The sequence below is a fragment of the Trametes versicolor genome (assembly GCF_000271585.1).
Source record: "Trametes versicolor FP-101664 SS1 unplaced genomic scaffold TRAVEscaffold_1, whole genome shotgun sequence".
NCBI classification, from domain to species: Eukaryota; Fungi; Basidiomycota; class Agaricomycetes; order Polyporales; family Polyporaceae; genus Trametes; species Trametes versicolor.
Window position 1 is genome coordinate 4,723,985 of NW_007360321.1, and position 24,190 is coordinate 4,748,174.

The 24,190-nt window shown below is 55.2% G+C and overlaps 7 protein-coding genes across 7 annotated transcripts; 4 read left to right on the forward strand and 3 right to left on the reverse strand.

Annotated features, from left to right (window-relative positions):
- Positions 1 to 234: 234 nt before the first annotated feature.
- Positions 235 to 2,096, reverse strand: TRAVEDRAFT_109425 (Oxysterol-binding protein; the record flags this gene model as incomplete). Its single annotated transcript, XM_008035177.1, has 11 exons — positions 235 to 316; positions 398 to 574; positions 631 to 749; positions 798 to 911; positions 961 to 1,094; positions 1,152 to 1,316; positions 1,372 to 1,454; positions 1,532 to 1,620; positions 1,664 to 1,784; positions 1,869 to 1,916; positions 1,990 to 2,096. The coding sequence occupies 11 exons, from the start codon at positions 2,094 to 2,096 to the stop codon at positions 235 to 237; spliced, it is 1,239 nt and encodes a 412-aa protein (XP_008033368.1).
- Positions 2,097 to 2,971: 875 nt separating this feature from the next.
- Positions 2,972 to 4,017, forward strand: TRAVEDRAFT_17051 (uncharacterized protein; the record flags this gene model as incomplete). Its single annotated transcript, XM_008033577.1, has 4 exons — positions 2,972 to 3,068; positions 3,128 to 3,264; positions 3,328 to 3,571; positions 3,632 to 4,017. The coding sequence occupies 4 exons, from the start codon at positions 2,972 to 2,974 to the stop codon at positions 4,015 to 4,017; spliced, it is 864 nt and encodes a 287-aa protein (XP_008031768.1).
- A 724-nt stretch (positions 4,018 to 4,741) lies between these two features.
- TRAVEDRAFT_42665 (uncharacterized protein) lies at positions 4,742 to 5,410 on the forward strand (the record flags this gene model as incomplete). The annotated part of the gene is made up of 1 exon (XM_008034104.1): positions 4,742 to 5,410. One exon carries the CDS (start codon positions 4,742 to 4,744, stop codon positions 5,408 to 5,410), a length of 669 nt encoding a protein of 222 aa, XP_008032295.1.
- Positions 5,411 to 5,918: 508 nt separating this feature from the next.
- On the reverse strand, positions 5,919 to 6,545 carry TRAVEDRAFT_77848 (kinase-like protein; the record flags this gene model as incomplete). Its single annotated transcript, XM_008035178.1, has 1 exon — positions 5,919 to 6,545. A coding segment is annotated over one exon (627 nt), but the record flags the coding sequence as incomplete, so codon positions are not given.
- A 2,477-nt stretch (positions 6,546 to 9,022) lies between these two features.
- On the forward strand, positions 9,023 to 10,912 carry TRAVEDRAFT_17053 (uncharacterized protein; the record flags this gene model as incomplete). Its single annotated transcript, XM_008033578.1, has 2 exons — positions 9,023 to 9,385; positions 9,443 to 10,912. 2 exons carry the CDS (start codon positions 9,023 to 9,025, stop codon positions 10,910 to 10,912), a joined length of 1,833 nt encoding a protein of 610 aa, XP_008031769.1.
- Positions 10,913 to 11,656: 744 nt separating this feature from the next.
- Positions 11,657 to 14,025, reverse strand: TRAVEDRAFT_160183 (DEAD-domain-containing protein). Its single transcript, XM_008035179.1, has 8 exons — positions 13,947 to 14,025; positions 13,401 to 13,890; positions 13,022 to 13,348; positions 12,856 to 12,971; positions 12,692 to 12,805; positions 12,608 to 12,641; positions 12,223 to 12,560; positions 11,657 to 12,168 (listed from the first exon to the last, which is right to left on the reverse strand). Exons 1-8 carry the CDS (start codon positions 13,963 to 13,965, stop codon positions 11,945 to 11,947), a joined length of 1,662 nt encoding a protein of 553 aa, XP_008033370.1. The 5' UTR covers positions 13,966 to 14,025; the 3' UTR covers positions 11,657 to 11,944.
- Positions 14,026 to 15,360: 1,335 nt separating this feature from the next.
- On the forward strand, positions 15,361 to 23,534 carry TRAVEDRAFT_160185 (uncharacterized protein). The gene is made up of 32 exons (XM_008035180.1): positions 15,361 to 15,525; positions 15,577 to 15,899; positions 15,951 to 16,059; positions 16,113 to 16,152; positions 16,293 to 16,399; positions 16,462 to 16,608; positions 16,868 to 16,932; positions 16,984 to 17,033; positions 17,096 to 17,111; positions 17,169 to 17,508; positions 17,567 to 17,759; positions 17,829 to 17,876; positions 17,914 to 18,133; positions 18,181 to 18,216; positions 18,269 to 18,312; positions 18,369 to 18,493; positions 18,559 to 18,794; positions 18,853 to 18,887; positions 18,947 to 19,016; positions 19,075 to 19,111; positions 19,168 to 19,296; positions 19,358 to 19,441; positions 19,491 to 20,062; positions 20,116 to 20,482; positions 20,535 to 21,208; positions 21,267 to 21,672; positions 21,727 to 21,967; positions 22,030 to 22,108; positions 22,183 to 22,202; positions 22,254 to 22,342; positions 22,404 to 23,161; positions 23,223 to 23,534. Exons 1-32 carry the CDS (start codon positions 15,484 to 15,486, stop codon positions 23,425 to 23,427), a joined length of 5,907 nt encoding a protein of 1,968 aa, XP_008033371.1. The 5' UTR covers positions 15,361 to 15,483; the 3' UTR covers positions 23,428 to 23,534.
- The last annotated feature ends 656 nt before the right edge of the window (positions 23,535 to 24,190 follow it).

Genomic DNA, 24,190 nt, shown 5'->3' on the forward strand with positions numbered 1-24,190 from the left:
AGCACGATCAGCATGTTGTACATACAGCAGAATATATTGCATTAATCGGAGTCCTGTATAGTTGCACGAGGCGGCAGGCAGACCAGGGCTAGATGGGCACGCAGCGCGCCCTAGGGTCCTGTATGGGGGTGCGCCGGCGCGAGAGTGTATGTGTATGGTATGCGTACATAATTACGGGCGATTTACACGGGCGCGGGCGCCTTCGATTGATCGACAGAGGGGGAAGGAGCGACATCAGGACACGTACGACGGCGGGAGCGTCGGCCAGATGAACTTCTCCACTGCTTGTATGGCTTCTTGCGGATCCGAGGGCAGCCTGCACGCACGGGTGAGCCGATGTGATACAACAAGACGAGAAGACGCGGGGGAGAGAGGGAGGAGGGAGGGCGATACGCACTGCAGCTTGGGCTCCCAGCGGCCGTTCCGCTCCTGGAAGAAGCGCGGGACGTGCACCTCGCCGCGCTCGTCCATGCGCCGCCGCGCCTCGCGCTGCGACTCCTCGACCGCCGTCTTCGCCTCCGTCGCCGCGTCCATGTCCTTCGCCACGATCGCCCGCGTCAGCTTCGACCACATCCTGCCGCGCAGTCTGTCAATGTCACCTCAACGTTTAAACGTATAGATCAAACGCACCGGCGGGACTCATCCGGCTCTTGCTCATCTTCCGGTGCAACCCATTTCGGCGCAATGTTCTGCCCGTCTTTCGCTGCGTCAAACAGCACGCGCTTCTCTCCCTGTACGCGCGCGCAAGGCTGAATGTCAGCGCTGCCTCACACGGGCGTGCGCGCGCATGTACGTACCTTTGAGCTCTTGTACTCCATGAGCGCGCTCCACTTGCCCGAAACCTCGCCCGTCTCGGTGTTGCCGCGGCGTATTTTTCCCGCAATCGCGTTGTACGTGCCCGAGAAGTAGCCCTATGCGCGCGGTGAGTAAGAAACGGCGGCGCCATACAGGACGACATACTTTGGTCTTGAATTGAATGTCAGCGTAATGCCCCGTCTGTTCGTTCTTCGCCATGCACGAGTCGCCGAGCTCGAGGAACATCTTGCCCCACAGGATGCCGCGCGCGTACATATTGGGCATCGACACTACGTATTCTGTCGTACGACGCGTCAGAACAGCCGCTAAGCAAGACACGGCGGCGCGGTACGCACCCTTGTCATCTGGGCGCCCAAGGAGATACACGCGGTTCTCGCCCTCCATCGTCGTCGAGACGCTGTTCCCGAGGAACTTGGACTTTGGCCGCAGTTCACCGATGACGGCGACCTTGTTCGCGGGCGATACGTAGTAGAACGCGGACACGGGTGGATGGTGCGACACTGCGCGCAGATCAGCGTTGTGGCGCGCAGTGTGTGGGCGCCCGCGTAAGCGCACCTTGCTCTGCGATGTAGAAGCCCCGCGAGCCATCGGGATAGTCGTATCGGCAGCGGAAGAATTCACCGAGGACGGGGTTATATCTGCGTCGGCCACTCTTTTAGCGATCTGGCGCGCGCGCGAGGGGCAGGAGGCGGGGAAGCAAGGGGAGGAGACGTACGGCTTCTTCACACCCTTGGGCTTGATATGCCAACCCGCAAGGTAGTACTGCAGGACGCGGATAAACCGCTCCTCGGGATCGTCGCAGTTCTCCGCCCTGCAATGGGATGAGCGTTTATAGGGTGGGGCGGACGGGGAGCACTTGCCCGAAGAGGAGATCTGGGTGGGACATGAAGTCGGTGATGCGCTCGAGCATGCTTCGGGGCTCGAGGACGAATGTTGGGAAGGTGACCTTGTGGAGATCCATGCCGACTCTAATCGCGAGTGGGGTAGTGGGTCAGCCTTCAGCCCACTCCGCCACCCTCGGGGAGGATACCGAGGGGTCAAGCAGTACGCACCGTAGTTGGGAAATGAGAGATGCGATGATGGAGCCCTCATTCTCGTCCCTGTAGTCGTCAACGTCGTCGCAGGGGTCAGCGGGGGAGAAGTAGCGCATGAGGGGCAGAGGAGGTCACGGACAAGATCGATGTATCGTCCGGCTCAGTGTCCTCGGGAGCCTTGTCGTCCTCTGAAGAGCCGCGTGGCTTGTAGACCTTCTGAGCGGCCTGGTTGAATAGTCCCATCATGGCTGGATCGAGGCAGGAGGCGAGGGGGGCGGTGGCGGCGTGGATCAGGCAGGAGGTGCTTAAGTAGGCCGCGCTGTGCTGCGTAATGCGCTGCGATGCGCTGCGTTCTCGCTAAACGATTTGGGTGTCGAGCAGATGAGTACAGGTAGACTCCGTCGACGAGAGAACGAGATTTCACTAGAGAGTGAGGGGGGGGAGGAGGAGGAGATGAGGAGAGCAGTCGGCTCGGCGTAATACACAGCGCCACAGCCACCGCACAAAGCCGGAAGTAGACGTCGCCTCCGACTCGGAGTCGCCGCTGGTGACGCATCCGCCTTCCTCTATCCCTTCCTCCTCGGCCCGAACATATTTTCCTACCACTGTCCGCCCTCCTCTGCGCATTCCTCTGCGCAAAACACTTCGCATATTTGTTGAAGACCTCGAGCTGCCGCAGGCGAAGAATCATGAGAGCACGTCGAAACAGCGAGGCGCAAATGACGTAACGATCGAGAGTCAGAGCCGCGAGCCGCTCGTCCGCTCAGCTCGTGCGGTCAACTCTTTTCACGAAACACTCGCGCAGGCTCGTGAAATTATCGCGCCGTTGCCGATACGCGATCAATCAACCAGTACCCGCGCTACGACCACGAGAGTGCTGAATACTCACCGTGAAATGGACAAAACACTGGACAGCGCGGCCATAAACGGGTTCCGTCGAAAGGTTCCGTACAGTCGCCCCCTGTCCGGATGCAATAACACTGTACGTAAAGAGTGACCTATGTACAAGAACTATATCCTGACAGACCTCCAGATCGCAGCATTACCAGGCGATCTTGACGAGGTCATGTCGAAGGCGTTGTAACTTGTTAGCCAACTCTGTGCGTAACGTGCCATCGCCCATGTGCTTGAAGCTCGTGTTCACCTCGTGCACACGGATATGCCAGCACCGCTTCCATGCCCCGTCCGGGACAACCAAGATGGCCTCTCCCGTTGTAGGTGAGCCTAGTTCGGGCACTAAGTAGACGTACTACAACAGTATCAAAACCGCGGCCTAGAGAATCTCGAATGCCACAACAACACCAACACGCCCAACGGTGTTGTGACGGCGCCAGCATGCGATAGCGTAGGCTGGTCGTCTGATAAAGAGGAGCTGCCCGGGGATTCGACTTCGGTCCGAAACGCCAGAACTTTCGTGCGTCATGAGCACACACCGAGTTGGAAGCACTAAGCTAATCCATGAAATTGCGTTGTGTAGGGAGCTACCAGGGCGACAGGATTCTTGCGAGACCTCTACTACGCGAACCCGGGTTCATTCGTTCAACGCACCATATCGCAAGATCTCCAATCATTCTACTGGGTCATCATATACGCCGCCTTCAAACATACCGTCGACGAGATTGCCTCAGCTGGCCAGAGCACCACGAATGGTATTCCAGGGTTCGAGCACGACTTCTTCGAGTGGGAGTTTGGCAGGCTCTTCAGCGCCTCTAGCGCCATTGGTCTCATCTAGCAACGCGATCTCGCCTTCAGCGCTGAACGTTCTGGCCCGCCGGGCAAAGCTAGGTACTCGGACTACCCAACGACATACGCTGGCATCGGGAATCTGGCCGCATACCTCAGATCGAAGGAGCCCGCGTTCGCGGATTGGATCAGCATGATATGGATGCTCTTGAGAGAGTGCGAGCCTCGACTGATCCTCTCATCCGGCGAGATCCCTAGCAAATTGATCAAGTTTGTGAACGCGTGCCTGGTGAAACCAGATGCCGTGGTGGGTCCCGGGACGAAGGTGATATCTAGCGACTACGCGAAACGTTTGGATCATGCCCAAAGCATCGGAGCGTTCGAGCTTGGGTTGGAGGTTTTGGCGGACGGAGAGGATGCCTCAGATGAAGAGGGGTCGGAGCTCGCGCAGGCCCCAGTCGACATGACCGACGGGAACTTTTGAGCATCGTGAGTCAGACTGGATTGGGTTCCGCATGTCATAGCTGTACAGTGCCAGAACCACTCATTCTTTTTCTTCCTCAGCGCCATAGAACTACGGTCCGGTTATTGAACATTCAAATATTCACGCCTAGCGTTTGCAAAGGGTATACTTCAGCATTCATCAACCGTTTTGACGGGTGTGCAATGTATGAGAAGATGACAAGGCATTCGCCCTGGGCGTACTGCTCATTACTATAAGACGAGTTAACCGTGTACTTTCAAAGGAACGGCAGAATCATCGCGACCGTCGCCGAGCAAATGAATGGACCCGTGCTTATAGAAGCTCTCCAGACAACCATGCGGCCTGATCGTTCCTTCTGTCGTGGTGGCACGGAATATCAGTTCCTCGTGCTCACCTCGTGTACGTATGTATGCACAAGTCCATGACAGCGCCGCTTCCGCGCCCCGTGCAAGCCAACCCAAGATGACTTCTCCCACAGTAGGTGAGGGTTGGCCACGCCCTCCACGTCTCAGTACATATGTGCATGTGGCTGAATTCAATTGCGTGGTGGCAACGTCAGCCAGCCGCAATGTAGGGGGTGATAATGGTCTTGGGAGCACATCACCCGTCCCAGACATTAGGATGACCGTGCGTACTTATTGCTACACCTCGTCCCTGAACAGAATAATCGCGCACAGCTGATCTTCGACTTCGCACTCTGCAGCCCCGTACCCCTGCAGCATTCATGGCCACTGAGATGCTCGAATGCATCATGTACGACTCCGATTTCCCCACCCATCGCACCGTATCGCAGGATCTCCAATCATTTTACTGGGTCATCATATACGTCGCCTTCAGACACGCTGCCGACGATATCACCTTAGCCAAGAAGTCTGGTGGCACCACCCATTGTATTCCGGAGTTCAACCATGATCTCTTCCAGGCGGAGTATGGGAGGCTCTTCGGCGCCTCGAGTGCCATTGGTCTCGCTGAGCAACGCGAAGCCGCCTTCAACATTGTACGTCGACGTCCTATCCTGCAGGGTGCGCCTAGGAAAAAATACACTCTCACATACGCCGGCATCGAGAATCTGGTCGCATACCTCTCCTCGAAGGACTTCGCATTCTCAGACTGGATCTCGTTCATATGGGGACTGTTGCACAGCTGCGAGCCGCTGCAGGACATCAGGTCGACTGGCGCGATGTCTAGCCATTTCGCCGTGTATTTGGGTAGTACGCTGCCAGTGCGCGTTGTGCAACCATCTGCCGCCGCGACGCTTCCCGAGCCGCCCGACGTGGTATCTAGCGACTACGCAAAACGATTGGATCACGCCGAAGTCATCAAAGTGTTGAGGATGGGGTCGAAGGCTTTCGCGGACGCGAAGGAGGCCGCCGCTGAAGTGCGGTCGACGTGATGTAGCGGCTCGATCGGGAGTACGCCGAATGCGAAGCGTTGGTATTAGGAATACCAACTTGAATGGGCTACGGTGAGTCTGGAGAGTCATACGGAAACTCCTCGTATAACAAATATATTGCAGTCTGCCCGCGTGTAGTGAATCTTGTGTACTGACCATTAAACATATTGAACACAGACTCAACTGACACACAAAATAATCGTCGTTCCTGTGTCCACCGGATGATATACCCGAAGACTCTGGGAACCTTCCGCCGCTACGACGATAAGTACTTTCAGAGACAACAGTGACACCTGTTGCGATATGAGCGCAGAAGACGACAGTACGTGAAGAGCGATCCTGACCGGGCGCGCGTGAGTTCTTCTTGGCCTTGCATGATGGCCAGGAATTGGATGGTGCAGAACGCTCTGACAGCCGGTCGATCCGCCTCGTTCCTGATCGCCAGGTTGTGGATACGCTCCCATCGCTCAGACTTGATTTGAGAGCTCTGGTAAGCACTCATGCGCATCGAAGCGAGGCTGTCGTCCCAGAAATACGGGTACCACCCGGCTCGCTCCCAGTCAATGATCGACGTGATCGTGCCACTCGCCTCGTCGACCATGATATTCTCGGGGACGAGGTCGCCATGGGAGAACATCGCGGGCCTCGAGTAGTCGATGTTAGGGGCCATCTGCTTGACTTGCTGCGATCGTACTCCATGCCTGTCGTCGGACGCCTTCGCGAAGTATTCGAAGACGTCTTTCGTGCAAGTCGCCACACATGAGTTGCCGTGTTCCCACTGCTCCTCCGTGAGCGGGCGATGCAGGTATCTGAAGAGCCCGCCATGAAAGACGCCGTTTCTTCCGACTATTCCCCACCTTCCCGCACTGCTGATGGAGCGCAGGGAGGACAGGTACGCGCGGAGCTGCGACGCTATCTTGTCGCAGGAAGGCTCGTCGAGTCGCGGTAGGGCGTCGACAAGAGGGATCCCGGGGACCTTCTCCATAACGAGGTATCCACAGCGTTCTTGCGCGTCGGTGGCGGGCTCGGAGAAATATGCGTGAACGCTCGGCAGAGGAACAGTGGTGGCGTCGCGCACGAGTTGCATCGCGAGGGCTTCGGACTTGTACACGCGTCGTCCGTATTTCACGATTACGTCGTCCACTTCAACAACGACCACTAGATAATTATCTGCAAGCATCCGGCCGCGCTGTATGGCCGCTTTGACTGAGTGGATGTCGGGGAAACGGGCACTGAGGATGTCCGACCTGTCGACGCCGTCCATATCAATCTGGGGGATTGAAAGACTGCGAGTTAGACTCGGCGGATAAGTCTCAATCTAAGAAATGACATTACTGATGGCATTCTTTCGTTCGCTGATAGCTGGATAGAATGGACGCCTCAACGCGATATGTGGGGGACTGAGGAAGAGCCCATGGCTAAGACTCGCCACTGTTATATGCGGGTTTGCCCGTGGGAATAATACGGATTACGTCTCAGCGCTACTGAACTTGAAGAGAGCCCACAACAGCACCACTGTGCGCCCGTGCACTATGGCAGCTGCTAGTCGGACTCTGGCTAAGACGTCGACAATCAGCTACGCACTTGGCAATAGATGCCTCAACCAGCCCCGGGAGTATACCGCGGTCGTCTGGACCAGAGTACGAGGTCGGGATTGTTGCACCTACTAGGCCGTCTGGAGACTCGAATCTCAAAGCATACGTACTTCAAGTCAGTATTGCCCGTGAGTGCTTGCGACCAACTTGAACGAAGCGTTCTCTATGTCAACTGATCCCTATATTTGTGATGTAAATGGGCAGGGTACTACGCCATCTATAGCAACAGAGCTCTTGGAGCACATGAAGTGCCAGTGGCCCTACTACCAAACACCCGTCGTGCATGAATTGTGTCATGATCTCGAGTCGATCTCCTGGACCTTCATATGCACCGTCTACCGACGCGTCCAATGGGAGATCAATGCTTTCCACTCACGCCCGAATATTTTCGGTGAGTTGGCCGAGTTCAGTAGCAATCTACGTGGTCTTTTCGCGAGCCCCGATATCACGTATGGGGCAATCACCCTGAGTCAAACGTCCCAGCTCGCCAGTACTCCATCATCGACTCTAATCACGCGACGCCTCCACGGCCGGCGCTGGAGCCCAGTACGTTGACAGCGGTTGCACCAGGAGTTGCTGCAAAACGATCAACGACGCAAAGGCGGTGCTGAGACAAAACTTTACAGAGCCTTAAAAGCTCCTCAAGAGCACGGTAGGCTTGCGACAGTTCAATCCGCAGGATATCACTCAACCTCCTTTGGCCCTGCTTTTCCAGCCTACTATCCATCGTATCGTCTCATCCCTGACCGCTTGAGGGCTGAGGAGCTCCACAAGGAGCTCGAGGGGCTCTTCTGCGCGCCGGTAGATGCGAAATATCTTGCCTGGAAGCGAGTGGACCGCACGCCGGGCAAAAGACTCTGTCACGGCGCGGCTCCAGTGGGCGCTCTAGTCTGGCGCGGCGGCTGTATAAGGAACGCCCCGACCTCTCCTCCGCGCTCTCGAATGGACTCTCCTCGACAAGTACAACGCGCGCATGAAAAGCAGGACTACACGTACCTCTCCGCTCGGATCCCGATTAAGTACTACGTACTACTAATACTTACGAGGCACCCTCCTGACGTGGGAACCTGCCAAACATCCTACGGGCACCGTGCTCTCACACGTCATCCTAGTCGTAGTGGCCGCTATAGACGATGACGAGGACGGGGCCGGGTTCGGGAGTAGTTCACGCACCGGCGGGTCGGGGCACGCTCAGCTAGGTGGCGTATGTGGCAGGTTCCGGCGGAGGCAATGAGACTGAGGGCGCATTGAAGGATGATACCTTCGCACGGCCGATGTGCAAGAAACATTGGGCGCGCGGACGGTGAAGATTGGGGACTCGGAATACATAGTTCAAGAACTTGGGGCCCACATCGCTAGCGCCGGCGCCCTTCGATTTCTCGCATAGATTCCAATCTCCTATGAAATGCACCGTGCGGCGCGGAAATGCTTCATCTTCATCAGATGTAGACGTCTAGACGGTCCAGGTGGCTGCCGGGCGCCCTTGGTTCACAGGCCTCAGGCGTTGATAGTGGCTAGATGTGGCATTCTGAACATCGCGAGGCACATCGTGACGGCGCGATCCAGATACTACAGCATCAGTAAGCGCTCGTGGCGGCGTTGTGGCGTAGCTGCGGTGTCATTTGAAGTTGACCCCGTACTACTGCCACCTTGATCAAGGTAAGTTCTCCCGGAACTCCCGTGGCAATTGCCGCACCAGAGGCGTATCCACACTCACTCCTTCTGGTCACGTACAGGTCGTCTCCCGCGACGCCGCATCTACCACTGTCCATTGGAAGCAGTGGCCACTGGCACGGAAGCCGCCTCTTCAATTTGCTGTATGGTCTAGGTAAGCGCCTCCCCGTGTGATGACTGTTATTGCCTCATCGCCCCGACAAGCTATTACACTTATTCTGGTTGTGGCACACTTCACTAAGACGCCTCCGACGGCCACCGCCAACCTACAAACATATAAATACCGCGGCTTCATGGAGAGCAACAGCAGTGCGTATCCCACCTCCTCTCTACCAAGCACATAATGTCTAACGTCCAAGAAACCCCGGTCAAAGCAGGCGCATCGCAGTTCGCCAACCACAATGCGGTTCAGATCAACAGCACTGACTTCCGCAAAGGGTTGTTGCTCGAGCTCAAGAATACCGTGCTCTACAACAGGCCCGAAGTCGAAGACATGATCTTTCTGCCTCGAGAACACTCCAGCAACAAGGCACTCAATCTTCTATCAGGCAACGACGAGATTATGCAGAAGATGGTGAAGCGGGTCAAGCACGCGTGTAAGGATTCACTTAAGGATGTGAAACATCTTGCTGCGCGGGCGACGAAGAAGGGTTCACAGCCTCTCGTAGCTCCTCGAAAGCAAGAGTTGAAATTGTATGCTCCTTTGGTAAGTTTCAATGTCACACTAAGCTACCGCGCAACCCTCTAACACTCTGCATTACAGCGGAATATACTCGAATGCATCGAGAGTCTCTGCATTCGAACCAAGCTTGACAGACCATACTACCGCAAACTCATCTGCAACAGCGAACGTCCATTGAAACCCGACGATGGTACCACAGGGGACATCTTTTCCTTGAAGCCCGACTTTCCGCTTGTTGAGATACGGCCGTCAAAGGATGGCCGCTCCGAGATCGACATTGACCATGTCCCGGAGGATATTCTCTGGCGGCAGTGCCCAGCGTTTCTCGAGGTGAAGGCTGTCGACGCGCCCTTTCCTCGTAATAAGCCAAGCGTTGTCAAAACCACGCTTGCTCAAGGTGCCGATTACGCCCGCGCCATCTTCGCGAGTCGCCCCTTCCAGCTCTACGTCCTCGGCATGTACCTTTGGAAGACACACTTCTGCTTCGCGTATTTTGATCGCCGCGGCGTCGTTCTGTCTAAGGAGTACAACTTGCTCAATGATGACGGCCTCCTCAAGTTTGTCAAGGCGGTTGTTCGCTTCACTTGGGAAATGTCTCTGGAAGATTTAGGCCACGATCCGTCCGCCACGTTGATCGATGGCACCGCCTACTACGACCAGGAGCACCCTCGCTTTGAAGTATCCATGGGTCAGGAGCAGGACACCCGCAGATGGAGAACTTTCGGGAAGCCGCTGTTCGCGTCGCATTCGCTCTTGGGGCGCGGGACCTCCGTGTGGCAGAGTGTCTACCTCTCTAGCGGCAACAAAACTCCAGCCATCCTGAAATGTGCATGGAGGTCCGCTACTCGCACCAGCGAAACCGAGATCTACGACAAGATCAAATCGGCTCTTGGAGGTCGGGTTCCCGATGGCATTGCTCAGCCCTTCACCGGCGGTGACGTATACCTTCGCCATCTCCATAAGCCGCTGTCGATAGCCGCTCTGAGACACCCTATGGAAGTTCCCGGGACTGAGAAGCTAGTCGGGAACATCAGACTGCATCGAGTCACGCTTATGGACTTTGGAAAGACCTTGGTCGACTATCGCGATCCGAAACAGCTCGCGCTGGTTCTCATCTCCGTTCTTAAAGGTTGGCAATCTGCTTCTGCTCTGGGAACGAATTCGCTGACTTCAAGCGTGGTTGGGGTAGGACACAAGGCTCTGCATGAAGCCGGAATACTCCACCGCGATATCAGCCCGGGCAACATACTCATCAGGACACTGCCGAAGTGGATGGCAGATGGAAGGCTCGTCGTGGTTGATGACCCTGAGGATTCAGGCTTCTTGACCGACTTTGAGTTTGCGTCGGTACCCCAGCCTGGCACGGTTCTGACCACAATCCGCAAGACGGTTCCTATGCCCAACAGAAGCCGTCAAGTCCGCAAGCCGACGGCCTCGGATGCTCCTGACCAAAGCCGGCACTTGCGGTTCGAATATGTGGAAGGTAAAGCCCCGCCTAAGGTCCGCGGCCCTGGGGACGTGATCACGGTGCGCGATTGCCAATCCAACTGACTGAGGCACACGTGCTGACTCACGCCAAATAAATTGGCAGGGAACTGCGACCTTCATGGCGTCAGAGTTGCTGCTGGCTATCTCAAAGAAGGCCCGCATTCGACGTAGCGTCATCCACGACCTCGAGTCGTTGTGTTGGGTGATATTCTACGTCGTCTACCGCCGGTGTGATGCGGACGCCCGCAAAAAGGGGTGGGCCGGAGCTGGGAAGCTGCACCGAGAATACGTGGAACTCTTCTCCGCCATCGATGCCGACACCCTTTTCCAGAAACGAACCAGTCGCTTGTTCTCGAGGCTGAAAACCGAGGACCGCTTCTTTGGAATAGAAGCCTTGCTCGTGTATCAGAAAGAGTTCGAGCCTAAACTGGTCATGGTCAGTTTCCTCAAGATGCTCTGGTTGCAGCTTGGTAAAATGCAACCCCCACACGACGCTGGAGTCGTGAAGGCGCAGGGAGACCCCTTCTTAACATATTACTTGAAGAAACTGCCCCAAGAGAGCGCCCCACCCAAGCGCAAACGAACGAAACAAGACGACTACGAGACCCCAGACACGTCAAAACACACCCCTACCCATGACATCCTCATATTTTTGCTGCAACCTCTGACGGGCAGTATGGACGAAGAAGTGATGGGTGCGGCAGCGATGAACGAGGAAGGGGAAGAACAGAACTCGGATGAGGAAGGGGGAGAAGACCTCGAGGGCGACGAAGGAGGGGACGAGGAGTATGAAGAGGAGCCCGAAGCAATGGACGTGGACGAGGAAGAGGAAGAGGAAACCGAGGACGAGGAATCGGGAGCTGAAGAAGACCAGGTCTTGGGTTTGACGTCGGAGTCAGACCCCGACTCAGACTTTGACAGTGACTCGGATGATTAGGTCGGTGGAAGACGAGAACGGGGATTGAGCGCGATCGTTTTGTAACCCAGAGAGCATGAATCGATATCCAGCTACGTATTGCCGATGGTATAGGTCTGATGTTTATCCCGCTGTATAGATAGCACAACTCCCCACTCTAAGACATGAAACACACCCGTTTAGAACGTGATTTTCGTCGGTCCCTTGGGCACGGGGATATCGTCGCGGAAGAACGCGCCGTACGCGCCATGCTCCTTCTTTTTGATCGTCATCGGGAACTTCTTCAAGCCCTCCTCCTCGAAACCGCTCTCCCGCAGGACGCGTGCGAGCTCGCCCGCGAGCGAACGCTCGTGGTTCTCGCCGGTGAAGAAGGTGATCGACTTGCCGGACTTCCCACCACGACCTGGCAGATTGTGTAAAGATTCATCTTGCGAAGGTTCAAGAGCAGTAGACTTACCTGTACGTCCGATTCGGTGAATGTAGTCCTCGATGGTGAGCGGGAACGTGTAGTTGATGACCGCGGCGACATTCGGGATATCGAGCCCACGCGCCGCGACATCCGTCGCGACAAGCAGCGTCGAGGCGCCCGATTTGAAGCGTTGAAGCGCGTCCATCCGTGCGGACTGCGACATGTCTCCGTGCAAGCCCATAACGGAGAAGCCCTTGCTCTTCAGCATGCCCTCGACGCGCGTTGCTTCCTTCTTGTAAAGCGCAAAGATGAGAATCCGCGCGTCCTCGGGGTTGCCCTTGCTGTTCTTCGGCAACAACGCCTTCAAGTGACCAAGGAGGCGCGAACTGTAGAATTGTGAGCGTGCATTATCTGACGGTATTGGGCTACTCACTCTTTCGATCTGGGCTCATCGAAAACCTCAACCACTGCGGGATATGAGTGGTCGATATCATAAGGAAAATGAGATCGACGCTACCTTGTTCTACCCTGCTATTTGCGGTCAAGTCGTCGCTCCCAACTGTAACTCGTATGGGGTCGCGCTGGAATGTGGCAGCTAGCCGACGTACGGCATCTGGCCATGTTGCGCTGACTATCTCAACATGAGCACGGGGAAGACTTGTTTCAATGAAACAAACTCACACATGAGCGTCTGACGTTCTGCGCCCTGCAGCGTATGGCCGATGATAGCACGGATATCGTTCTCGAAGCCCTTATCGAGCATGCGGTCGGCCTCGTCCAGCACCATATATGAGACTCTAAACACGTCGCTTAGCCGCAGTTGATGAGAAGTCATGGTAATGCCTACCTGCTCAAGTCACACGCGCCGTCGTTTACGAGGTCGAGGAGACGGCCGGGCGTTCCGACGATGATCCTCGTCGTCCTCCCGTCCTTGTTCGCATTCTTAAGGGTCTTGATTTGCGGCGCCTTGTCCACGCCGCCGAAGACCGCGACGCTTGCAATCCCGAATGGCGCGCCGAGCTGTTCGAGGGTCTCGTGTGTCTGGATAGCGAGCTCACGAGTGGGCGCCACAACAAGTACCGATACGGTCGTACCCTTCTGCTTTTTCGGTTCTTTCGATGCATTCTGGATGATACGTGCGAGCGCTGGGAGGCCGAACGCAAGTGTCTTCCCACTACAGCCGACGATGAGCATAACGGACACGGCCAGACTGGATATGAACATACCTTCCGGTCTCGGCGATACCTACAACATCTCTGCCCTCGAGCGCGGGAGGCCATGAGCAGGCTTGAATTGGCGTGGGCTCCTTGAAACCGTCGAAGGCTGCACGAAGCTCCGCCGGGATATCCAATTGCTTGAAGGAGAGTATAGGAGTGGGCGTGGGGACACCGTCGGGCACATGAAGAGTGACTTCGTGCTTCTTGAGGAACGCTTCGGCATCCGACGATGAAGGAGCCGTGGAGGAGGACGCGACGGGCTCGGCAGAGACAACCGTCTCCTTGCTCTTCTTGTCCTTTTTATCTTTCTTGTGCTTCTTCTCCTTCGGGGGCTTCACTTCGGAGGGTGCGGGCTCTTCCGACTCGCCCTGCGCGGGCTCGGAGTCTTTCTTCCGCTTTTTCTTGTCCTTCTTCGAGGAGCTTGCCTCTGCCGCGCCCGCCTCCTCAGTATCGCGTTTGCGTTTCTTCTTGGACTTCTTGTCCGATATAGAGGGATCCTCTAAGCGAAGATCCTATCAGCTGCAGTTCTGTCATTGCTACGGCGAGGTTACACACCGGTCACATCGACCACCATAGCATCTATAGGCACATCGGCCTGTGTGACCGCCGGAGCTGCCTTGGACTTGGATTTCTTGGACTTCTTGTGAGCAGGGGCGTCCGCCGTATGCATGTCGGTGGTCATGATGGATGAGGCGTAAGAGAGAGTGCGGTTCACAACCAACTCGAAATTCGAATGTAATCCTGGGGTGGCGGAGATCTCGATCACCACGGAATTTTCCCGAAGCACGTGGCAGTGGGCGCTACCATCATCGTCGAATGGGCGCTCAGCGTAGTAGGAACGCTTTCCGCCACCATGACTGTGTACTCAACGTTCCTCCTGGTCGGCCTGGATATACTCTGCTGCTTCTATCGCAATGCGATGTAAGAATTGTCGTATACGGCATGGCAATCGTTGCTTGAACATGCATGTGAAGGTGTGCCTGGGAACAAATTCATTAACGTCCATGGCATCGAATGCGCATGGGGCCTACCGCAGCACACTGACTGGCCGTCGGGTCAAGTTTGGAGTCCCTTACTTTGACAGAATAGCTGCTAGCGGTCACTTTGTTTCCTAATAGCAATGACTAGTAGCTCGCGCTGCGACAAGACTCTAGCCAGTTCAGGGTAGTAGGTTGCCGTCATTTATCTCGCCGTCTCCGTGGATAGCTTCTAACACTATCAAGGGACCTGCCACTGCTGTGGATCCGTGCACAAATTGAGGGGTTCGCAAACCTTACGCCTCGAGGGTTCACGCATGCCCCTTGTTCCAGCGTTTGTATATATACACCGGCGCGATATTCATCGTTCTCTTGACACCGTCTACCTTGGTTCCTCTCGAAAGCAATCTCGCTCAATCATCATATAGATCTCACCATGAACTACCCCAAGAACCACAAAGGTCCTGGCTTGCTTGGAACGAGGAGTTCTTTTCGGATCGTCGCGATGTTCGAGAAGACGTTGTTGCGAGACGACATCGCGGTGGAAATCGCATTCTCGGATCTCGAACGTTACCTCCATGGATCGCCAACCACAGCAGAGGAGTTACTGGCAGAGGTTGAGGTCATTCCATTTTTACTCGATTTCATTCTGTGTGGTCAGTAAGCCCTTTGAAGTGTCTCTGTCGCACTGAACACCATATCTCTCTTCACCAGGCGTCGGTGACCGCGCATTCGAGATTCTACAGACCTCTATCTTGGCAGAATTCCCTACTATCGCGGACGGTTTCGGCTCTTCAGCTCATGGAAAACTTCTTGCGCGTCTTTGCAAATCGTCGCTCCTTCCGTATGTCAGGATCTCCGAGGCACCGCGAGAGTTCATTGCGCATCAGAAGTCCGTGGAGAGTGCTGCCTCCGTCCTCCAAGCACTTTCCGACCTCAATCTTCCAGAAGGTGCCCTGAACGACGACGCCGACGACCCGAAGCGTCTTGCCAAACGCAAAGCGCAGGCGAGACGAAGGTCATCGGCGGCTTCTGCATCGTCATCTGTCGCTGAAGCGGCTCCTTTCTATGCCTACGGCGTTCGACCACCCAGTACGCAAGCCGAGGCCGCCGAAATGATAATTGCTATCCTCCATAAGCAACGCGCACTTTTGCAGGTCGGTGCATGTACTCCCAGCCCGCACTATGTGACACTGAGATCGCGGCAGTTCTACCTGAAAGCTTTCCGGCAGGAGCCTCATTGCTCTTTCTTTCGCACCGCATACCTTCCTTGGCTTGCCAACGAGGAGGAAGCCGGAGTCTCCGTGGACAGCCTCCCCCAGACGCCCACGAGTCCGTCCATCCCAAGCAACATTCGCGGGAGCCTCCCTGCCCGCCCGCTTGACCAACCGCTGACGGCATCTTTGTTCATGGATGGAATCGAGAGCTTCGGAGAATGGCCAATACTGACGTCCCCCCGTGCTCAGCGCGACCTCCGCAAGGCCCGCAAAGAGGACGCGAAGAAATTCAAGATCATCGTCAAGAAAATCCAGTACGTCAGGCTCGGAGGCGCTTCAGCGACGTCGTTGACCAGCGTTTACAGGGAGCTCTCGAAAGGCCACTTCTCTGACGACAATCATAAGAGGCTGACAGGTCTAAATGTCGGAGTGCCCGTGTATGAGGCCAAGATGTCGCGAGACCTGAGATTGGTGGTAAGCCAACATTATGCATAACGCAAAGATGTCTTACAGCTGATAATCCATAGTATCAAATCCAATGGACCCCCGTCTTTGAGTCCGATGTAAGTCAGACAATGCAGACAAATCTTCATATTTTCTTGATCCCTAATCGCTTGTCTTAGCTCGGAAAACAAGGTAAAGCTAGTTGCGGCGATAGCGACAACGAGCGACTTTTGAGGGGTTTATATTCTGGTCATCTCTCATAGCAATCCGGATCTTCGGTGTATACACCCACGCCCAACTTGATGCTAGGTTTTGGAGCGCCGTCAGTCGATCGTCCGCCAACCAAGAAGCCGAATACAAGAAGCGGCGAGTCCATACTTTTTCTTGTTCACAATTACTACACTATTTACACACCCCGATAGATGCACCCAGCGCGACCGGGCGACGTACCGAAGGGGCGACAACGTCGTACTGCCGCTAGTATTCTCGGACTCTAGCGCGTCTAAATCGGAGATGCGGGAGCCGTCGCAAGACCTAAACGATATCGCCAAGGATCTCTCCAAAGCGGATATGGAAGAGGTATATCGACCAATTTATCCTGATACTAGCGGCTGACGAAAGCCGCGTCCATTCTTAGCTTCGTTCGCTCATGTAAGAAGACGCGTTCAATGAACTTCGAGCTTCACATGCTGGTTTTACTGACCTCGGACCGGTAGCTTGGAAGGTTATGTTACGTTTTCTAAGGTGTGTACACTCTTTATAACAGTCCTCATCAATCTAACAGCGGCATGTAGGCGTTCTTAAACAGTGAGTGTGAACAGTCAACTCGTACTAATAGCAAGATAAACGTCGCCTCATAGACATATTGGCGGACCAGGACGTTGCACACGTCTTCAATGTATCGTACGTTTGTAGCCATCCCTCTGGTTTGGATGCGTGACTAATTGGTAATAGGGAACCGGAAAGGGAGATCATCGAGTACCCCGACTCGTGCATTGTCGTCGGTGAGCAGTACTACTACTGCATGCATGCGGTTGTGGAAGACTCTGACGCGGTCTATACGCAGGGCGAAGTGGGACTGGGTAATACGCGCTCGGATCCTACAGCATGATTGCGCCCGCTGATCAGTTATGTATCAGGAAAACTACCACCATCCTGTTCAAGATGCTCGGCATAGAGCGCTCCGCGGAGGCGCAGGGAGTAACAGACGTAGCCAAGCCCCGCCAGCTGTTCATCACCCAGTCTCGCGTTCTCGCGGACAAGGTCGCAGAGTACTACGGAAAACTGCAGCAGTCATTTTCCACAGAGAACTCTACGCCGACCGAGCTCAAGGAGATGGCTGCCAAAGGGGGGACCGTGCATCAGAGGCGCCAGCGGCTCGTCGATGCCGACGAAGAAGTATACTGGGAAGCCGATCTCCCAAAACGATATGGAGCACTCGAAGACGGACATTTCCCGATGTTTCTGACGTACGAACACGTAAGACAGTTCTAATGTCCTTTCGTTGGTTCCAGACAAATTGATGAACCCTGTCTAGCTGTGTCGGCTCCTTGAGAGCGAGTTCAATGTGATGCTCTCTGAAGCGGACAAGCAGCGAGAGGTGAAGCACACTCTCCGGAAGGCGCTTCAACGCAGCAACTCCGAGTCGAAGAGCACAGCGTTTCGTGATACCATCATCACCTACAAGACATTCGTGGACATATACTGGGCCCCCTTCCTGAAGGGCAAGTGTGCGATGCCGCTCAGTGAGTGGATTTTCGTGACATACTTCGATCGAAAGGCTGATCCAACGTACACAGATCCGGATGTAATATTCAGCGAGTTTCTAGGCACGTACTTCATATCTGGTGCAATCGGCTCGTATGTTGATTCGTGACGGTTCAGGCGTCATCCAGGGCTCCGAACAAGCTTTCAACTCGGACACTGGTTATCTCAGCAAGGACGCGTACTGCGGCATCAATCGTCGCTCCCTTGGCGTGATTACGGACTACGGCCAGCGCGAGGCCATCTATGACCTCTTCTTGTTGTATCGGACGAAGAAGCGACAACTTTGGCAGCGCGATGCAGCTGACAGGCGCGTCATATCCTTCACGACTTTCCAATTGTATGCTCACGTCATGCCAGGGCATTCGATCTTGTACAATTTCTGAGGAAGAAGGGCCTCCCCGGTCGACCCGTCGACTACTTGTAAGATAAGTCTTCACTCCTTGCTATAACTGGTACTGATCGTGCTATGAAGGTATGTTGACGAGGCCCAGGACAACCTTCTCATCGACACTTTCGGTATATTTGCCGTCAGCCCAATGGATTCTGCCTAGCTGATCGTCCTCTTCCTGCAGTGCTCCGTGCCCTATGCCCAAATCCGCGTGGTATATTCTGGGCTGGTGACACCGCGCAGACAATTTCGGCGGGTAGCACGTTCAGATTCAGCGAGCTGAAGGCCTTCCTGTATCGGTTCTCTCATGTGAGTCGTTCTTTTGCCATCATAACTAGTAAGCCGTGCACTGAGGCCGCTTTCAATGGTCACAGTCTTCGCCAAACGGCCCTCCTCCCTCAAGCCCACAAATATTCAACCTCACTACAAACTATCGCTCTCACGCCGGCATCGCCAGCTGCGCGGCTACTATCGTCGAACTGATGACGAGATTTTGGCCCGACTCCGTGGACGTCCTGCCCCGGGAGGAGGGTATGACTGTCGGTCCAAAGCCTATGTTTTTCCATGACGAGTACTCTGCAAACTTGACCCAGTTTCTATCTGAGGACTCGTGAGTGATCGCCTCGGGCACCTTTTGAGTGATTCTCTAACAGCATTTTGCATATCAGGGAAAGTAGTACAGCCGAATTTGGTGCACGTCAGTGTAAGCAGCACTCTAGGTATACAGGCACCTCGCAGGCTAAAGGCTGATATGACGCTTAGGTATCCTGGTTCGGGATGAAGCAATGAGGGAAAGACTACGTCGTGAAGTTGGTCAGATAGGCATCATCTTGTGAGTCTTCTTTGTAAGCAAATCTTTCTCTCATTGAAGTAATGATGTGTTCCTCTAGGACAATCCCTGAGAGCAAGGGGCTCGAATTCGACGACGTATGATGCCCCGTTTTCTATCCTTCGTTCATTTTTGACATGCTGCGGCCGCGCAGATCTTGTTGTACCAACCATTCCAAGATTCTCCCGAAGAGTTTCAGCAATGGCGCCTCATTTCAAGCTGTGTCCCTGGAGGATATGCACCCGCCTTCAACGAGGTTCGCCATAGCGGGATATGCCGAGAGGTGAGGCGCACTTAAGTGTTGATGTTTTCGTGAAGAACGGCCGTTTAAGCCATCACGCCAGCTCAAATTCCTGTACGTGGCCGTCACACGGGCACGGATGAATCTCTGGATCATGGACTGTTCGGGTAAAGGAGAGCCCATGCGGGTAGGTACAAAGGGCATCCCGGACATCGCCGGCGCTCACACCCTGATAGAGCTTTTGGACGCACGCCGGTCTGATCGACAACCGTAACCGTTGGGATCCCATGCCACGTCTGGCCGTGTCCTCCAGCAAGGATGAGTGGGCGGAGGTCGCTTGGAGCCTGTTCCAGAAGCAGCAGTTTTCCGAGGCGGAATTGGCGTTCGAGCGGGCAGGGCTCCCAAAGGAACGCCGGATCGCGCATGCCTACCTCTTGCGCAACTCCGCTTTGGCGTCCTCTGCGGCTCTTGCCACCGAGAGTGGGGACTCTGCTTCCGCCATCAAGCGCTGCACTACCGTCGCTCAAGCGTTCTTGCAATGCGCTGAAGAGGCGGAAGATGTGGAGGACAAACGCAGCTACCGCCGCATCGCCGGACAATACTACGCCCTCGCGGGAAACGATCGGGCCGCAGCACAAGCTTTCTACGATGCAGGGTTCTACGATGAAGCTGCAAAGCACTACCGCGCTGCGGGCATGTTCGACGATGCTGTCCGCGTCGTCCAGAAACATCGAGAGGTCGACACCTCGCTCGCTGAGTCCATCATCTCCGTCGCGAAGCTCCAATTTTCGAGGGAGAACGAGATCGAGTAAGTGCTGCTGTTTATCTTGTGTACGTTATCTTACCGCATGCGACACCTAGGAAAGCGTGTACATTGTTTCCCTCGCAGGACGAAGCACTGAACTATATGGCTAGCTACGGTCTCGAGACACCTCGCGCAACCCTTCTCGAGCAACTTGGCAGATATTCGGAAGCTGCAGAGTGCCAACTGGCGGAGGGGAACATCTCTGAGGCTACTAGGCTCTTTCTGCTGGACACCCACAGCCCAGCGGCTCTTTCGCGAGCTGCGGGAACAGTACTGGATGGACTGTGGTCGGCGTTGTCCTTCACTGGGAGTCTGGCGCAGTCACCAATCGGCGAAGCCCGAGACCGCGGCTCTTTGGACGATCTCCTGCAATTGTTGGACATGTTCCAGGACTTGCCTATGGACGCCGAGGACCGCGACGAGGTATGAGATCTCAGTGCACTTCGAAGAGCATGAGATCATGATAACTATGTAGATGGCCGTATTCCGAGCGATATCACGGCGCGACCTGAACGCCGTCCGCCTCCTTCGCCACAGCTTCGCTCGATCCAACAACGAGGCGGCACTGTTCCTTTGCCTTGACACGGTCTTCTCCGTACCCCTCGAGCTAGATTCAATGTCCCCCGCAGGGATTGTTTCGTGCTTCAAAGCGTTTTTGGTCTACGCGGGCACAATGCGACACTTCGTTTGCCATCCTGATCCATGCAACTACCCGGCGATGAAGAAGCTGTTCACCTTCTCCACGTACGATGAAGATCACTGTCTCCTCCATCAAGGAAGTACCCTCATCTCTAGCGTCGAGTCTCCGCGCATCGAGCGGGATGCGAACGGATGGCTTGGCGTCGTGATACTTCGGCGAGAACTCGAGCGGCTGGTCAAGGATGCGCTCAAGAGGCGTTTGAGGAAGAGGGTGTTGGACCAGAACGAGACGTTCCACAACCTGCGCTCTATCCGACTCTGTTTCCTCTTCGCGACATCTCGTGGACGTTGTCCCCGTGGCGATCAATGCGCGAACTACCACGCCCCCGCGGAAAGCCACAGCGCCAACAACTACATCACCTTTGTTCGGATATATGTGCTGCATATCATGATATACCACACCCTGTACGCCACCGACATACCTTCCCGCGAGTTGTTCATGCAGCAGAGGTATGTCTTCGACGATGATCAACATATCACGCTAATTTTATCCTTGCATTGAACACAGAGCTTGGCTCCGGCGTTTGTATGAAGCCTTGTTCCCGCCGCACTACACACTTGGAGCCCCACATGTGATCACCGCTACCGCTGTCCCCGAGATAGAGCAAGGTCGCCACATCATCGCCGTATGGATCGGGGACCTGCTCAACAGCATACAACCTGGCTCGGAAGACAATCTCTACGTCTTTCTCAGCAATCTCATCAGGGTCACTCGCCTAGCCATGCTATTCGACCACGGCACAGCTACAAGGTCCCTACACCGCATTCCATGCATCTTCCCGAGGCGCCGATCTCTGCCATCGCTCTGGAGAGGGAACACCTATGTCGTGCGAGACCTCGTTTACGCAATGCAGAGTACCGAGGGGGACTCACTAGACAGAGGCGTTCTCTTCCTCAAGTACGTCGCACGTAACGTCTAGTACACGACTCGTGCTCACCACATACATCCTAGTCACGTCCTCGGCCAGCGGCTTCCCATCGATCTTAGCATTCTATGCGACTTCATGGACCAGCTTTGCGGCTCTCTGATCGCCGCCACACGACTTCAATATGGGCGGTCTCTCCACGACGTCACCATGCCGAAGAGCTGGGCGGCTCGACTGGTGAGAGCCCTACCGATGCTGCGGGGCAAATCGACGCGTCGAGCGACAGAATACGCGTATCACTTCAAGGATCTCCTCCAGCAGGTTTACTCCGGGACCGACCCCAGTACGTCAATTCCCCTATTCCAAGACTCTCAGTATGCTCGAACACGCTTTCTTCCCGTGTAGATTGGCATCTCTTCTTCGAGAACACCGACTTGTCCATACGAGGTGCTTACAAAACTCGAAACGTCTTGGTCGCAAGGATGTGAGTAGATCGCAATCGCTTTTGGCACGATGGGACGCTGGTTAACGTTAACATCCGCCGGCTCTTCAATGCAGCTGCAAGAACTTGTGCCTATGTAAGGAGTTATCGTCTGTTTGAACACGTTACCACTCACTGAACCCTCCAGGGGGCTACAACACTCGTTCTCCGGACCTGCGGCGAGAAATCATGGCGTCTATCGCTGCAATCGGACTCGGTGACATCGTCCTCAGTCCCGTCGTCTCCCCGTGCGTTACCAGTTCCATCTCCGGTACCACAGAAGTCATTAGTCTGACAGCTCTTACTCAGCTACTTGTATGCGACATCTTGGAGCGGCCTCGAAAGGGCTGTGCGCGCGTCCACCACCGGATCCGACCTCGACGAGATGGTTCAGTTCTGGAACACTGCACAAGGAGTGCGCATCGACCATTTCCAGAACGTCCGCCGCATCCCTTTCCGCCGTACTGAAGACCTAGCCACCCTTCCGGAATTTGGATACCCCCTTGGACTGGAACCGAAGACACTCCCCTCAGACTCTCAGGTCGCAGCCAGTACTTCCCTCACAACACCCTCGTCAACCGCCCCAAGTTCCCATGATTCTACCGCCGCGCGGGACCAAAGCCGTACAGCGCGTGCACGGAACAACGACGTAGACGGCGAGTCGGGGCGCGCAGCTCCGGCGCAACCCCTCGAGCCTGAGCAAACCGTTGCGGACGAAGCCGAGGATGCCCCTTCCCTCTCGGAACGCGAATTCGCTGCAGCCACCATCATCGCCGACGCCTTCAAACAGTACTGGGCACGCGTCCAGAACAAGCGTGACTCCTTGCAGGAAACGAGGCACCGGATCTACATGCAGTTCCGCGAGCAGGCGCGGAAGAAGTCGTGGTCCCGCCCGCTGTGCCGCAAGCTCTTCCTCGGCCCGCTGCCGCATGCGTACTTCGCGCTTGAGTGCACGAAGAGCCACCTGAACGCGGCGATGGCAGGAACGAGGGAGAAACTCAAGAGCGTCGACCACCGGGAGCTCGAGGTTCTGCTGTCTGCCTTGGACTCTCTTGGGTAAGTCCTCCGGTAGTAGTGCCGGGTTTGTGTCCTGACCATTTTATCTCTCGTCGGACAGGAAACTGCACGAGGGCGTCTCGCGTCTGCATCAGCGGCTCGAACCTGCGGCGCGGATCTACGACAATTGCGACGTCGCGACGATCAGGACGTGCGTGCTCGACGTGGATGAGGTGGTGCGTGCCGTGTTGGCCGACAGCCAGGAGGACGTATTGGTATGGCAAGATGATTTGGGCCTTGCGAAAAGCGTTGTTGCCGGCGTGTGAGGCCTTGAGGTCTGAACTTGAGGCCTGAGTTACTTGTCGAAGGTTGAGCGCTGTGAGATGTATGACTAAATACTATATATTCTGTGTTCGTATATTGTATGTGTATGAAGAAGGTACAAGTCTCAGTAAAAACTACCTTCTAAGGTTAATATGAAGTACTATGCTCGTAATATGTGGTCAGTACTTCAAGTTCCTGAATTCAAAAGATTCCGAAGTCAAGCGGTTTTCACATCTCGATTTGGGAAGAACGCGATCACGTGCGTCGTCGCGAAGTACACCCACCCCCGCGCGACGCGTCTTAACGCGTCGCGCGATCGAAGCAAGGTTGCTCGCGGATATATAGCAATCGACGTTTGACGGGTTTAATGCTGTATTTTATTATCGTCTACAGATGCCGATCTACTTTCAGGGATCTATGTACGTCAGTAGGTGGCATGTCGATCGAGCTTCGCTCTTCCTTCACGAGGTGAAGCCGAGTAGGTTCTTTCTATGTAGAGTGTCTTGAGTGCACATATGTAATTAATAACGAAGATCGACTAGAGTCGATCGCGATCTCATGTCGCGGACCCGTATACTTAAAGACAGAAGAAGGCTTGCCTCGTTTATATACCCCCCTCCCTCCCTCCCTCTCTCGTATAGTGCGTCACTGACAACCCAAGAGTTCCACATCTTACATCCCTGTTCCTTTCAGTTAATCTGCGGCTTCTTGACGCTTCGAGGCCTCTAATCTCCCTACCTCGACTCATGCCCAAAATCACGCGCA